This window comes from Leuresthes tenuis, unplaced genomic scaffold (assembly GCF_036924035.1).
Source record: "Leuresthes tenuis unplaced genomic scaffold, fLeuTen1.0.hap1 SCAF_11, whole genome shotgun sequence".
Taxonomy (NCBI): domain Eukaryota; kingdom Metazoa; phylum Chordata; class Actinopteri; order Atheriniformes; family Atherinopsidae; genus Leuresthes; species Leuresthes tenuis.
Genome location: NW_027325365.1, coordinates 17,836,193 through 17,850,470, shown reverse-complemented (window position 1 = coordinate 17,850,470; position 14,278 = coordinate 17,836,193). Strand labels below are relative to the sequence as shown.

General features: G+C 42.6%; 1 protein-coding gene across 1 annotated transcript; it reads right to left on the bottom strand.

Moving 5' to 3' along the window:
* Positions 1–2,564: 2,564 nt before the first annotated feature.
* Positions 2,565–13,820, bottom strand: reep2 (receptor accessory protein 2). The gene is made up of 8 exons (XM_072395867.1): positions 13,501–13,820; positions 11,576–11,648; positions 9,388–9,464; positions 9,053–9,173; positions 8,783–8,896; positions 6,985–7,165; positions 5,794–5,960; positions 2,565–4,675 (listed from the first exon to the last, which is right to left on the bottom strand). The coding sequence occupies exons 1-8, from the start codon at positions 13,530–13,532 to the stop codon at positions 4,604–4,606; spliced, it is 837 nt and encodes a 278-aa protein (XP_072251968.1). The 5' UTR covers positions 13,533–13,820; the 3' UTR covers positions 2,565–4,603.
* Positions 13,821–14,278: the final 458 nt, after the last annotated feature.

The window sequence follows — 14,278 nt, the reverse complement described above, 5'->3', positions numbered from 1 at the left end:
TGGGCACAGCCATGAGTATATGATTACAAGGTTTTTCATTTCAGATCGGCATTTTCTGTTTGCTCAACATTTGATCCAATTGGTAAAGATAGTAAGCTGGTTCTTTCCAGTGAAGAGGTGAACACAGTCATACATTTAGAAGCTTAGATGTTTAGAAAAACTGATCACATTTCTGTCTTTATAGAGTTTCATTTTGTAAATTTGAGGAGGCCATGAGGGCAAACTCCTACAAATTACAGCAGAGTAATGGAACTGTATTCTGGAAAGTAGATAAAGTTGCCATCAATCTTGGATGAGAATACTGGAGTCTGTACAAGTTATTCATTAACTATGATGTGTTGTCGTGATCAGTAGAACTGAGGAGGATCAGAGGCTTCAATTTCCTGTCGGACATTTAATCAGAAATGATTTGTGATTCATTTTCAAAATTAAAAAAAAACTAAATTCTATTGTCTTGAATAGATACATGAAAGGGGGGGTAGAAAGACAAATGAAGAAAATGCTCTAAGTCTGCTGGACTTTCTGGAAGTGGTTGATTTTGTGTTTCAGAGGGTAACCCAGACAACTCTGAACTACATGTAGGCCAGTTCAGCAGCAGGAGAAAGATAACCATATTATCAACAGTTCTGGCTTTTCAACTGACAAAGCATAGTATGGTCTCACCCCCTCTTTAATAATTGCGATGGGGCATCAATGACTTCCAAAAGGCTTTTCATATTCTTTTTTTCATCTTCAGTCCATCTTAAATTAGCTCAGGCCCTAGAAGTTGACGGCTTTTCTGGATCTTGCTTGTTCAGTTATTTATTTAATGGCAATGAAGTTCACTGAGATTTTTCTGAAATGTCCAAACTATTTTACTAACTGTTATATTGCTTGTTAACTTTTTTTCTAGCAAGAGGTTCCCTCCATAAATTCCTTTTTTTTTTTTTTTTTTATAAAAACACTTTGGAATTAATTTCTGATGTTCTTTTAGTTGCTTTTGACGAGGTTAGCATCAAGGGCTGCGCGGTGGTCAGGTGTTTAGCACCATTGCCTCATGACAGGAGGTGACACCGGCTGGGGCCTCGGTGTGTGGCATTTATAGGTTCTCTCTGGGTGCTCCAGCTTCCTCCCACTGTCCACAAACATTAGGTCGCTTGGCAATTGATGATAGGAGTGAGCGTGTGCATGTTTGTGCACTCTTGACCATGAGCAGGTTAAGAAAAATGATGGCTGGCAATAAACATACAATAATACTCCAGTTTCAACATTTGATATGTTGTCTTTGTATTATATTCAATTCATTATCATGAATAATTCACAGATTCTTCATTTTTATTTCCCCTCTCAGCAGGAGATGGAAGAAGCAATGCCCTCAGAGAAAGGAGGGACTTGTAATGTTATCGCCAGTGATAAATCTCATGATTCCGATCATTGTGTCTTTAAAAACAATGAGTAAGTATCAAACATCCGTCTATCATAGTGATTTGTGTTGGCTTTACTAAAAAAAACTGAATCTAATTGTTCTGCAGACATTAAAGAAGTCGGTTGGTTGGTTACCTTATTTTTGCTTCAGCATAATTGAAAATGTTTTTTTTAAATAAAATGAGCACAAACACGTTATTAACCAGAACCTCCTTTTGAACTCCTTACTTCCATCCAGGCTCGTTATTAAACACTTTGACCAAACATCTGGGAAGGTTGGGATGTTCCGTACCTCGGAGCATGATGAAGGACAACCAAAGGATTCTTTACCTCTTGAACCAACTGTTAAAGAAATGATTTCAACAAATACATTATACCATTACATTGTAAACCTTGTAAAAATTAACTTAGAAAATAATATAACAGGTCAAAATGCTTTTGCTATGATTGTTTTTGAAAATTCTGAATATAAAATTTTGGGGCCAGTAAAACCAGATTTTAAAAGCAAGCCAAAAAAACATGCTGAAGAACTTTTAATAGAAAGTATTATTGAATTGTTTTATAATCCCCAAAAGCGCAAAGTTAAAGGAAAATTTATTTTGATTTATACAAAGAACAGTCCCTGTCTTAAAAGGGAAAGCAAGAACATAGACCCGTGTTTTTTCAAAATAAAAAAAATGGCTTATGATTTTAAGAAACAATATAATATAATTACAGTAGTTGTATTCTCAAAATGCTTCGGACCAATTAGTGATTCTTCGTTAAAAAAACTCAGTTATTCTGAAATCTCGAGTACAAATTGGGATTTTCATCAATTATTTAAAAAATACAAGGGAGATCCTTTTGAAATCAATTGGAAGAATTTAAAAACTGATTTGAAAAACTTGAATCTTAAGTTTAAAGACAATCATGATCATGAACGTTTTCAAAATTGTAATAAAGGAATCCAAAATCTGATAAAAGATAAACATATATATGACAAATATTTGCAGCTTGGAGATGAGATCATTTCTTCTTCTTTCTCAAATGCAGATGGTGAAACTAGTAAAAAAGTTTCAAATATTTGGCATGAAAATGTAAAAAATTCTATGAAGACATTCATAATTCCTTTAATACAAACAGATCTTAACAACAAAATCGTAAATGATTTCATAGCCGAGGAAGAAAATAATTTTTTGTACTTTTTTTTGATGGAGCACATCCAGAACCAAATTAATTTAATAATATCAATTTATACAAATACATACATTCATCTTTACTAAGATTCTGCTGTTTGATATCAACCATACGACGAGCCTCACTCACGGGTTTAATTTCTTTTATTAGTTACAGTTTGTTTACTGATGCAGGACCTTCTTAGGTAATTTGAGAAATGACACAAACAATGTACAAATAAACACCCCTATAGACGGTACTGATTTTATACACAAAGGAACCAGCAATAAATACTTCAAAAAAGTGACACAAGATAAAACTGCAGCAATGTATGTTGATATGATGAAATTAAAGTCAAAATTTGCAATAAAGACAAAAAAAAAATAATTTTGAAGCTTTGTCCCTAAAAATGTGTTTTTGTGTGTGTGTGCGTTTGTGATCATTTGTGTGTGTAGAGAGCAAAAAAAAGCTGCAAACGTAGAATCATTAGTTAAAGAGCTGCAGATTCTGCATAATGAGGTTAAAATGTTGTAGCAAAAAAAGATAAAAAGAAATCGTTTTAATGATATGATGCAGAAATCACTGCCATCAGCAGAGGTCACGCGCACAAAAAAAATTGTATGTACTTATGCCCAGAGAATGAATAAGGCAAGCAAGCTCAGCCTGTATGTACAGTCGGGGTTACTATGTACAATGTGTTTACATGTTATTTAGCAACTTCACCAACAGCTGAGGTGGAGTTTGTCTCCCCCTACTGGCTCGCACCGATATCACACTGCAGACAGCAGTAATGCATACAGTCTCATGCTTTGGTGCATTCAGAGCACAGTGGCCGGCAGCCACGTGTCCAGTACAGTTTAGAAACACCCACAGCCTCACGTGACTCTTCCTCCATATCTGAAACTACAACTGGAAGCAGAAAATAATTCCTCGCAGTCTGCAGAGCTTCTTCTCGTTAATACGACACGTTGAACGCGAACAATATACAGTCATCACTGTGGTGAGAGCAGGTGTTCGCTCACGAGCACGGACACTTCCTCACCAGATGCAAATGGCTATTAGCACACAGGGACAGCATACTGATCATATTCATTACTAAGAGCACGCGACCAAAAAGTGTAATAAATTAACTTTAATAGATAAAAAAAAAAAAAAGAAAAACAACCTAAGAGTGGTGTCTAATTGAAGGGTCATAAGCCAGCACCAAACAAACCACTCAATCACCTGCTTTGTGTGTGACCTGAAGGTCGCAGGAATAATTATTTTTTTCTAAGAAAAGTTCAGTCCAAGATGTCGAAATTGAAGTAAAATTAGACAAACAAAAATTAAAGAGACCAGGCCTCTACTGAAGAGTAAAAGAATAGTTTCAGGAGCTTTTAGCTGAGCAATGCTCGAGCGAGAACTAAAGGATTTTAATGCCGATCAAAGCTGATCCCATCCTCCTTTTACCTCTGAGCTAAATCCTCAGGCACAATACGCTTAAATGTTTTGGTCGTCTGCATCTGTCAGAGGATTTCTACCACTGTGACTAAATATAGATTCAAACCAAAAGCTGTTAGCAACCGCTAGAAGCATGAGGGCATCATCCAAATCTAGAGGACTTGAAGTGAAGAACGGAATATTTTAGTGGCAATTATTCAAAAGATACTCAATTCTAAAAGTTTCTGCAGGGCAACAGTGGAAAAATAAATGAAATCGCACATCTACTGGTTACAACGAAAAAAAAGGAGCATTCCTGACCAGATTGCTCGCCGTTTTAAGACTAAAATAAGCAGATAACCCTCTGATAATCTGACCTTAAGAGTGGGACAAAAGACGTAACCAGCCAGTAAATGTGAGACGACCGAACCGGCCTAAAAGAAGTGGCCACATGCCGTTAAAAAACTAAATCTGGACTTTGTTCTAAAAACCAGGTGTGCTCGACAGGTATCTATATAGATATATCCGTGGTGTATACGTGTGTTTGTGTGCAGACAAAACAGGAAGAAGCGACTGCAGGCTGTGGGTGAAGCCAGTTTGAGCCAGTGGACGCGGACAGCAGGACTCATGGAGGGGTCTCCGCATTGTTAGTGGTGGTCTTTTTCTTCGCCGGCTTCTTCACCGTCTTGGCTTGAGTCTGGCAGAGGCAGAAGAGAGTAAAGAGCAAACAACACGGCTAATTATTTACCAGAAGGAACAAAGAAAATAAATTAATAATTCACTTAAAATGATGTGGTGACGTGGTAGGGGGAAGATTTCCTTACGAGAGACTGCTTACAAACACTTTGGAGTCAATAGTGCCTGCGGAACTGTTATCTTCAGCTTTAACTGCACCTTGGGTTGATATTTAGCAAGCGTTGGCCGACTAACATGCTAAGTTTACATGGTAATAATTGGGGAAACTGATGGCCCGTTAGCATCTGACAGTTACTGTCAGGTACTGTAGAGCTGCTAGCAGAGCAGGAGCTTCTTAGGCTAAAATATCCAAAAATTCACATTACCAATATACACAACTGATAAATATCAATAAATAACATTAAATATCATGTGAGTCACTGGGCTCAGAGGGCCCACTGCACCCCGTCACCTGGGTGCCGTAAGAACATCACAGCTTCCACTGTCTCACAGGACGCTCATTAGGTCAACCAAAACAAAAGCCCACCAACTTGCCCCCAACCCCCTTCGGTCGCCATCTGTGGCCAGCAGGAAGTGGAGCTTTAAATGCTGAAGACTTCAGGACAGACCCAGCAGGATGAACTTTCACCAACTCAGCTTTGGCCAAAGATTCAAGTGACAATAGGTCATTATTAAGTCATAATTCCTAATGTTTTGGGGCAGATTTCTCCTACACTTGCAACCATTTCAGATGGGAGACACACAATTAAATCACAGCCTGACAACCCATGTTCTCACATTTTACAAATTGTGAGCATTTGATCCAAAAGAAGCCAATTTGTTTTCGATATCTAGGTTCCTTTTCCCCCTAATAAAAAGGTTATCAGTAGTTTATTCCTATTAACAGTGTCACTGTAGGGGTGTAAAGCCAACTTTATCTACAAAATTAGTCTTGCGGTCGGTGTGTAATCCGCCATTCAAAATATGATTATTAAGCCCTTCTTATTAGAAATAAGTGACTTTCATAGTCAGTCTAGCATTTGACCTTGTTGTTAGTTCTATAAAACTGCAACCTTGGAGACAGGTGTGTCGCATTGTGTGGAAACTGAGCGCACCCTCGCCTGGGATCACTGGCCCTACCTCCGTCTTCACAGCCACAGGCTTCTTGGTTGTTTTGGTGCTGGCACTGCGTTTGGCAGCTTTGTCTCCCACGTCGTCGTCGGAGTGTTCGGTCCTTGTGTCTGACTGGTCAGAGCCGTGCAGGGACGACGTGTCATCGGAGAGCGCTGCAGCTACCGAAGAGCGGGCTGCGGGATTAGACAGAGCGAGACGGCTGGTTAGTGAGAGGATGACCTGAAAGAGAGAGGTCAGACTCGACTCTTGGCAGATTTTGGACCTTTTCTTTTGCCGTCAGAACTGATTATTCCACCTTATCCATCTTTTTAAAAGTGAAGAATCACTAAATCACTCTTCTGATGACACCTAGTAGACAGATAGCTTAAAACCTTTCTGTTTTTCTTTCGGCTACATTTAAAATGGGCCGTTTTTGTTTGTTTTTTTATTCAGAGGATTCAGATCACTTCTACCAAGAACAAAATAGTCGCTCCTTGTGCCTCCAATCGATGTTGACCCAAAGAGACTCTTGTGATGCGAGGACGAGGCTCGTCCTTCCTCATTTTTTCCAATCAATAATAAAATTTTTTAAAAAAAGAAAGAAATCTGATTGCAAAACAGCCGTAAAAGATTGTGAATTTCTGTTTGGACTCAAACAAACCCCAAAACCTGCTTTACCAGGAGACATGGAGGGGTATAAACCTTTCAAATAAACATCCTCTCCTCAGCAACAACTTCCACAGGTGTATTTCAACTTCAGAGTCTCGTTCTAGCTTTCTGTCGGACCGGCTTTAGAACCTGTGCAGCATCTAAATTACAAAGTGCCATCTCGCTCTGTTCATTCATTGTTTTTCCGTGTCTCTGTCTGCGTTCTATTCGCAGCGTGCCGGGCCCACACAGCGAGCCGGTCGGCAGTACAGCGGGACACAAAGAGTCCTCCTGAGCGTCTCCTCCCACTACCATCACATGCTTTCAGCCCCTTCCCCTCTCAACCTGACCCAACTTCCTCCATCGTCCTGCAGTCTTCTAAAATCATATGACTCCACATGGCTTGACAATTCCACTTGGGAAAAAAGTCAAACAAAGGAAGTCCTCATAGTCACACTGCAGCCTGGTGGGGAAGCTGGTGACGCAGCATGACACGGCACCACAGATTTTGTGCATGACTTTATGCTTTTGCACGTGAATCTGCTGACGAAGCGCTTTGGGTTGCCTTACTCTGCCGTGCGGCGGCACTCTTGGCCCGGGGCAGCGTGCTGGCCCCCGAGCTCATCTCGTCCATGGGGTCCCGTCTCATACGGACTTCGGACCGGTGCAGAGACAGCTCATCCTCGGCGTTGATGAGGGTCAGGTCCTGCATGCTGAAGCTCCGCAGCTTGTCTGACAGCACGCCCTGCCCCTGCGTGTCACAGCAAAAGCAAACGCAGATTCATTAGATCACAGATGGCGGGAAAATGTTTGATCTGCTCTCAGTTCTTATTTGGCAAAGCACTGGCAGGATATCATGTGACTTTGAGACCAAACTTAATCATATCGTTCATCCAGGATTCGACACGGAAACGTCTTACCTGTTGAATTTCATGACTGGACCATTTAAAGATCCAATGTGTAACAATATTCATAACCACTGCCAATAAGAACTGCTGTGTTTTCACTGATATATTGCTACAGAAGCTCAGAGGGGACAAAATTAACAATAGTGTTACAGTTGGGAGTTTTTAATGCGGCATCTGAAGTCGTTCTATTGATTGCAGTTTGAGATTTATGCCATTAGACATCACTGCATGCTATACACTGGAGTTTTCAGCTTTTTTCGCCTCATGCAGAACATGAGGATTGTGAAGATTTGCTGGATTCTCCTTTTTTTAAATAATCGATGTAAACTGAATATTCAAACAATCAATTATCCCATAGGACAAGATATTTGATGACTTTGGATTATAAGACATTAGAACGGACCATCATTTGTTCAAATTAGACTTTTTGCTAAATAATCTGGAGAAACATAAAAGTCTGGAATATGCGTTGGAACTGCACCATCATTAATAATAAATAATAAAGAGGCTTCAGTGAAAAGTCGGAAATGCTAAAGGATTGCCTGTTCAAATTCAGGAGTGCCGAGTTAATCTTTGGTGACTGCAAGTCATCGTGGTCATTTATAAAGAGGCTTCACTGTCATTTGGCACTCGAACATACAAATCTGAATGGACTGCCGACTCCCAACAGCAAACTGTATCCAGTTTCAACTAGAGTCTTTTATTAATGCACACAAAGAGGCCGGCACCATTAATTAAAACGCATTTTGCAGAATCGGATCATGTGAAGGCGGCCACCTGTAAATCCCGCCGTGTGTTGATGCCACACCTGGGATCCACAAGGATCTGAGCATTTAGGTCATATTTAAATACGACTGCAGTCAGAATGTTTTGTAGAATTAGCACCGGGTGGATTTCACCAGGCCACTTGTAGATCAACATGAATACCGCATTTATCTTGATAATAATCAGTTTGTCGTGAAGCATATCAGCTTCAGAAAGGTAACTATTTTTGCTTTCAATTAGTTTTCAAAGTTTCTGCAACTTTTAGCTGCACGTCCTTGGGTTTGGAGTAACCTGCGATGGGCATTTCCCACAATTGTCTGACACCGAGCGAATAACTTTTGGTGAATCAGCAACGGAGGTGCAGCTCAGCAACACAAAAGAGCTCATTTAACCAAGCAGAAAAATCAGAAACCACGGCGTCCTGTGGAACAGACTTGTGGCCATCTCTATTCTCCTCTTAACCTAGATGCATGAATGGAGGTTTTCAGTTCTGATTCAAGAGAGAAAAAGCAGTAAAAAGGGTTGCTCAGGGATCACTAAAGAAGATTCTGGTAGCACATTCCAATATCAGACGTGAGCTCAAATGGATTCAGACACGATATAGATCTAGTAACGTGAGCCTGAACAGGACCGAGTTTGAAGCAAAGAGGCGACGCGATGGTAAAAACGGCAGCATCAGCGAGTGCACAGCTCACCTTGGTGGCTGCAGTGACGGCAGCATTGGCAGCGAGGTTGAGACCCCGTTTTCCAAACCTCATCATGGTGTCATAACTCCTGTCTTTGGCTTGTGCTATATACTCATCGATCTCCTACAGACAGCAGAGGAAGTGAGAAAGGACAATACAGACGCGAGTCAAGGAAAGAGGAGAGAAAGCTGGAGGAAAAAGGTCGATCTGAATGGTTTTGTGTGGACGCCATTTCAGATGCGAGACCTGATTTGCGACCTCTGACTGTCACGCTCCTACCTTCTCCTTGTTGGAAAGAGTCGGGTGGACAAACTTGCGGTAGAGGACGCTGGAGCCCTTGGTGTACGGGGACAGGAGCCAGATCACAAAGGCAATCTTGAGCTCAAAGTAAAATGGAAACCTGGGGAAAGAAACACAGTTGTGCCATTGAGATACGGAAAGGGTGGAAGCTTGGAGGAGGCTGTGTATAAAGAGAACTGTGTGAGCTGAAGTGAAAGCGAGACAGTGTAAAAAGATGGCCTAAAAATATCAAGAGCACCAGAAACTAGATACACACGTGACCGTGCTTATTGATTTTATACAAGCAGCTCATTTATTACGAGCTCCTGACTCACCATGACAGGAACAGGTCTGTGGCTGTTTCTGCTGTGGTGAACAACGCAAATACTATCCAGTACATCATCCACTTTACCTGCAGACACACACACACACACACACACGAGAAAAAATAATTAAATAGGACATGAAAACCCAGAGCATCACACGTCCCGGGACACGTGCAGCAAAACAAGTCCCCAAGTACAACCTACATGCCAACACAGAACTGCAAAGTTTTCATGTTTAATGTCAAAAGAGAATGTACAACATCTTCAATATATATGGGATAAACTGAACCTTAGAGGCAGCTTAGCTCATCTGGCAATGTGAAACACCAAAGATTGAGAGGAGATTGCTTGTGATCAAAACATATCGGTAAACGAAGCATAAAGACGGCACTGAACGGGGATGCAGGTTTAGAAGCATTTACAGGCCACGGACACACGGGACCCAATCATGTGACAAACAGGAGAATGAAGGGAGGAAAAACATCAGCTCTAAAAATGGCATCCTTCTTCCTGCTCTCCTCATTCGCTCCTTCTGTGGCTGTCTGCTTGAGCAGCGATAGAGAGGGTGGGTTGCCATAGTAACCTGCCAGGAGGAGGCCGTTCGTCAGTGTAAATCTAGGCTGAGGGCCAGAGTGCTGCTCCTCCTCCTCCTCCTCCTCCTCCTCCTGGCTCCCCTGCCTCTCATCTGATGCAGCGATGAGGTAAGCAGGAGGGACCCCATTTACTTACCAGACCATCAACCAAGGACATAATGGGACTGGTTTTTTCCTCCTTACCCCCCAGTATCCCCTAGCAACACTGCTTAATTCATTGCCACTTGTTTCAGTTCATGGCATTCACTCTTATTTTGGCAGACACCTTTTAAATACTCTGATACATACAGAAAAAGTGAGATTTTGTTTGAAAATAACACTGAACATTAAAAAAAAGGGGGGGGGGTTTAAAGGGTGTGCTCATTAGAACGATGAATAATTCAAGTATCAAGAGACAAGATCATCTTATGCTTTGGCTGTTCAATCTCGGACCAAACACCCTGTGGATTGATTGGTTTCTAACCTTTTAGGCTGGCCTCCTCCTTAACTAAAGCGATGTTTGCAAGTAACGTCCCACCATTAGTGCATTCAAATCGCATTTGAAAGTGGCCGTATGAGGCGTCTTAGGAGGCCACAGACGGGCAAACTAAGTACCATTTCAAAAGAGAAATGAGATCATTGGAAAGTTTCAACAAATTACCAGAACTTTACATTACAGACTTACAACGTGGTGCAAAAAAATAACAGAAATCCTGTCCAATATTCATGGAAACCCGCACAGCCTGAACAGTCCAAGTCAAACATCGTGTACATAAAGGTTACCCTGAAGCTGGACATCTGCACCAAACATCCACCCTTCACAATGCAACCCTGCACCAGATGTGCATCTGATTCATACAGCACGCACTTTAAGGCCTTTCATGATCTCCTACAAGAACAAAGACTGGTGCCTTGGGCTTCCCCTCCACAGTGAACAGACAACAGCCCCCAATGAACTGTTACAGACGTACTCGAGGACAGAGAGAGCCAAACAACCCTGAAATCATCAGATGTTCTTTAGGGCATTGTTGTGAAGCGTTGCACAAACATGTGGCGGCCACGCCATGCTGCTTCTGAGCCGCCGACTTTCAGAGATTCAGCTGTTCCCTCAGACCGTTCAGCTAATCGTCTGTAAAGCAGAAGAGTATTCACAAGACCCAACCGTTTGCGTTTCCATCTTAAAAATTCCAACCCCGACCGGCTAATCTCATGGCGAGGGACGACATTTATTCGAGTTTGGAGCAAGTGTAAAAAAAAAAAAAAAAAAAAAAGCCTTTTACATAGTGCAACAGAACACAAACATTAGTCATCAAGAGGTATTAGGAAGAAGAGGCTGCCTAAGGATCATTTAGTATTTGAGTGTTCCTACGACTCCGCGGTAAACCTGTTCCATGAATGCTTTTGTGGCCCAACTCAACAGCCCCACCATGCTTGTAGCCTTGGTTGGGAAACAGATCATTATCAAATCATCATCAAGCATGCTGAATATGTTGCCATCCACTAAAAAACGGCTGTTTTAGTGGGGTTTTTTTTCATTTAAAACATTAACAGTAAAAATTACTTCCTGCATTCTCCCATAAGCCAACCAGAGCAGACGAACGGCCCGCTGCAGAGATGATACTCACATATTCCTTCACGTTCTTCGTTTTGACGGCCTTGTATGAGGAGTATGCTGGGTAGAGAGTCCCAAAGGCAAGGCTGCAAAAGCAGAGAGGCCAGGGGTTACTGAGACATGTCACAAACACACTGTCAGATTAGCCATGTTTGCACTGTGCTTGTGTACATATAAGAACGCCGGTAACTCTGCTTCATTGCCCTACTTATGCTTGAGCCAGATCAGAGTGGTGATGCCACAGAGAAGAAAATGGTGGGCAGCGACTTGTCAAAACACAACCGCCTGATAACCAGCGCAAATATCATAATGGAGATCACGGAGCCAGGAAGACTGCAGCGAGATCAAGTGGAAAATAAAACAAAAAAAAAAACACACCCAAAGTTGTGCCAGAGGTGGGTCAGCGTGGGGTCGTGAATGGGCCGACTGGGACTCTATGCACACAGAGCTGTGTTTCTGATGTGATCTGGTCGCATCCTGTGCCTCGGTGGTGATTTGTGCTGATGTGACTGAATAAAAGGACAGCGGGGGGGGGGGGGGGTGCAGTCTAAGCCACCAGTATGTCTGTAAGCTTACAGTATCAGCCAGTATGAAGCCAGCCGCTGACCAACCTTCATCTAAACGAGAGGTTTAAATGTTCAAATGACTTGGGCTTCCAGCTGCTGTTGGCCTGAGCACATCTGCTGTTTTTATTTTTTTGCCTGGAGACTTAAACAGAGCTTCTGTCTGAGCTGCTCAGTCATGTATGCAGCGCCTCTGAGCTTTGCATAGAGAGCTGAGATGACTCGAAGCAGGCCTCGGGGCCTCAGCAGACGCTCTGTGCCCTCATGTGGTCGCATCACAAGTTCACCTCTTCGTCTTCAAACAGCTCAGTAAAGACGATAAGTGTCATATAATATGTGCTGGGCCCATTATGACGCACAGCCTCTTTCCAGTCGAGGCATGACGAGCCGAGGTGCAGTGAAGTGGAGGAGCAAGCTTTTCTTATGTAATCCAGGTATATTTGTAGGACACCTGGGCCTTCCAGCGACACTGGGATGGTTTCGTTGGCATAAATTAGTAGCATCACAGACAAAAAGGAGCATGCGGGGATGACAAATCTCAAGCTTGACATTGAATTTCACATGGAACAAGGACAGATGTGCTGTACGGTAATTGTGACCAAATGAGGGGTCAGAATGAGGAGAACTGCTGCTTTTAGTTGAGTCATTCACAATGTGGAGGTGTGGAGGTGTGTTGTGGTGGAAGCTGAGGCCTGAACTGAGCGTGTGTGATCCCAGAAAGATCTGTCCATCTACAGTCCCTGCAACATGTTGCAATGTAAAAAATTATGTATCTGTCAGTCATATGCCTCGTCACGGATGGATGGATGGATGGATGCGCATCTTTGGCTAGCGTCGCCATCACATTTCAGGAGCCCATGGTAACGTCTGGTGCTCATGGTAACTGCTCAGTCTACAGAGCAGGAAACATTTAGGCTGGAGCGTCTTAAAGAGCCATGGCAGGCGGTTTTGTCTGAGTTTACTCGCTCACGGCGAGGCTCGCATATTAAGCAGGTTGCATTGGAACAACACGGCCGGCTAACTAGCAGCTCCTTCACCTGCCAACACATTATCGGTCAGGTAGTTGGTAAATCATCAGCCCAGCGTCGTTAGCTACCAGCGGCTAGCACGCGGCGCGTGCAGATTGTGCTGCATCATCGCATTGATTTAAAAAAACAGAGCAACCGTTTCAACAAAGTGCACCCACTGCTGCTCAGTTGGGTGTTTAAATACCAGTCTATCCTCGTTATTTTCTCAAACTCCCTCGGAGGAATTATATTTGGGTAGAAAATTGACGGCAGAGCTCACACTTCAGCATCAGAGAGATGAATGGAGGAGCCGCTGGTTGATCCCGCTAACGTCCAAACAAAACAGATGGAGCCCAGCCCATACTCACACAACTATCCTTGAAATAATCCAGGATACCATCTTGCTGGTCACCCGGTCGTGAGCCTTCTCCGCTTCTGGGAAATTTCAGTGGCTAGCAGGCGGGCTCGATGCCCCCCATTCCCCTTCAGGACGCGGTGTGTAGCGATGTGAGACAGGAGGCTGCTGCCTGCCCGCCGCCTTTCTCAGCTCTGCTCTGCTCTGCTTTGCTCTGCTGTCAGGTGGTGAGACGCAGCTGGGGTGCGCTGCTGCTGCTGCTGCAGTCTGCTCTGATCTGATCGCCACCACTCCTGAAAACACTTAAAGGGCCAGGCTGTTCCAAGTCGCTTTCACTTCATAAGCGTTTGCTCAATAAACTCATTTGGCAACCGGAAACACCGTCGCACTTAAACAGCCACGAATGAGCTCTCAGTTCCAGCCCTCATCCTCCTCTGTGGGTCATTATTTATACAAGTTCCCAGGCAGCTCAGGTCAAGTGTTAGGGGTGGGCCCCAGGACAGATTTTACAGAAGTGATCAATCCCGTAAAAACATCATCTGTTACTGACCATTGTCAGTAAAAAAAAAAAAAGTGGCATAACATGAGACTAATACCTCAATAAAATAATAATAATTCAATGAGACTTGTTTTCCTGGCTAAAAAAAAAAAAAAACAGCAGTCGTGTTTTGTTTCAAGTTAATTTCAAGTCATCAGGAAAGAATTTAAATTATATCTTATTAACTTTTAAAAATGATCTGTTGCTTTTCAGTTTTTACCCGAATCTCCTGACAAGTCTGTCGGAATAACCA

Excerpts from the sequence above, each read along its gene's own strand:
- reep2 (XM_072395867.1), bottom strand. The coding sequence starts at position 13,532 with ATGGTATCCTGGATTATTTCAAGGATAGTTGT. Across the intron at positions 9,465-11,575 it reads CGAAGAACGTGAAGGAATAT|GTAAAGTGGATGATGTACTG; the intron begins GTGAGTATCATC and ends GTGTGTCTGCAG. Across the intron at positions 8,897-9,052 it reads CTCTTTCCAACAAGGAGAAG|GAGATCGATGAGTATATAGC; the intron begins GTAGGAGCGTGA and ends TGCTGTCTGTAG.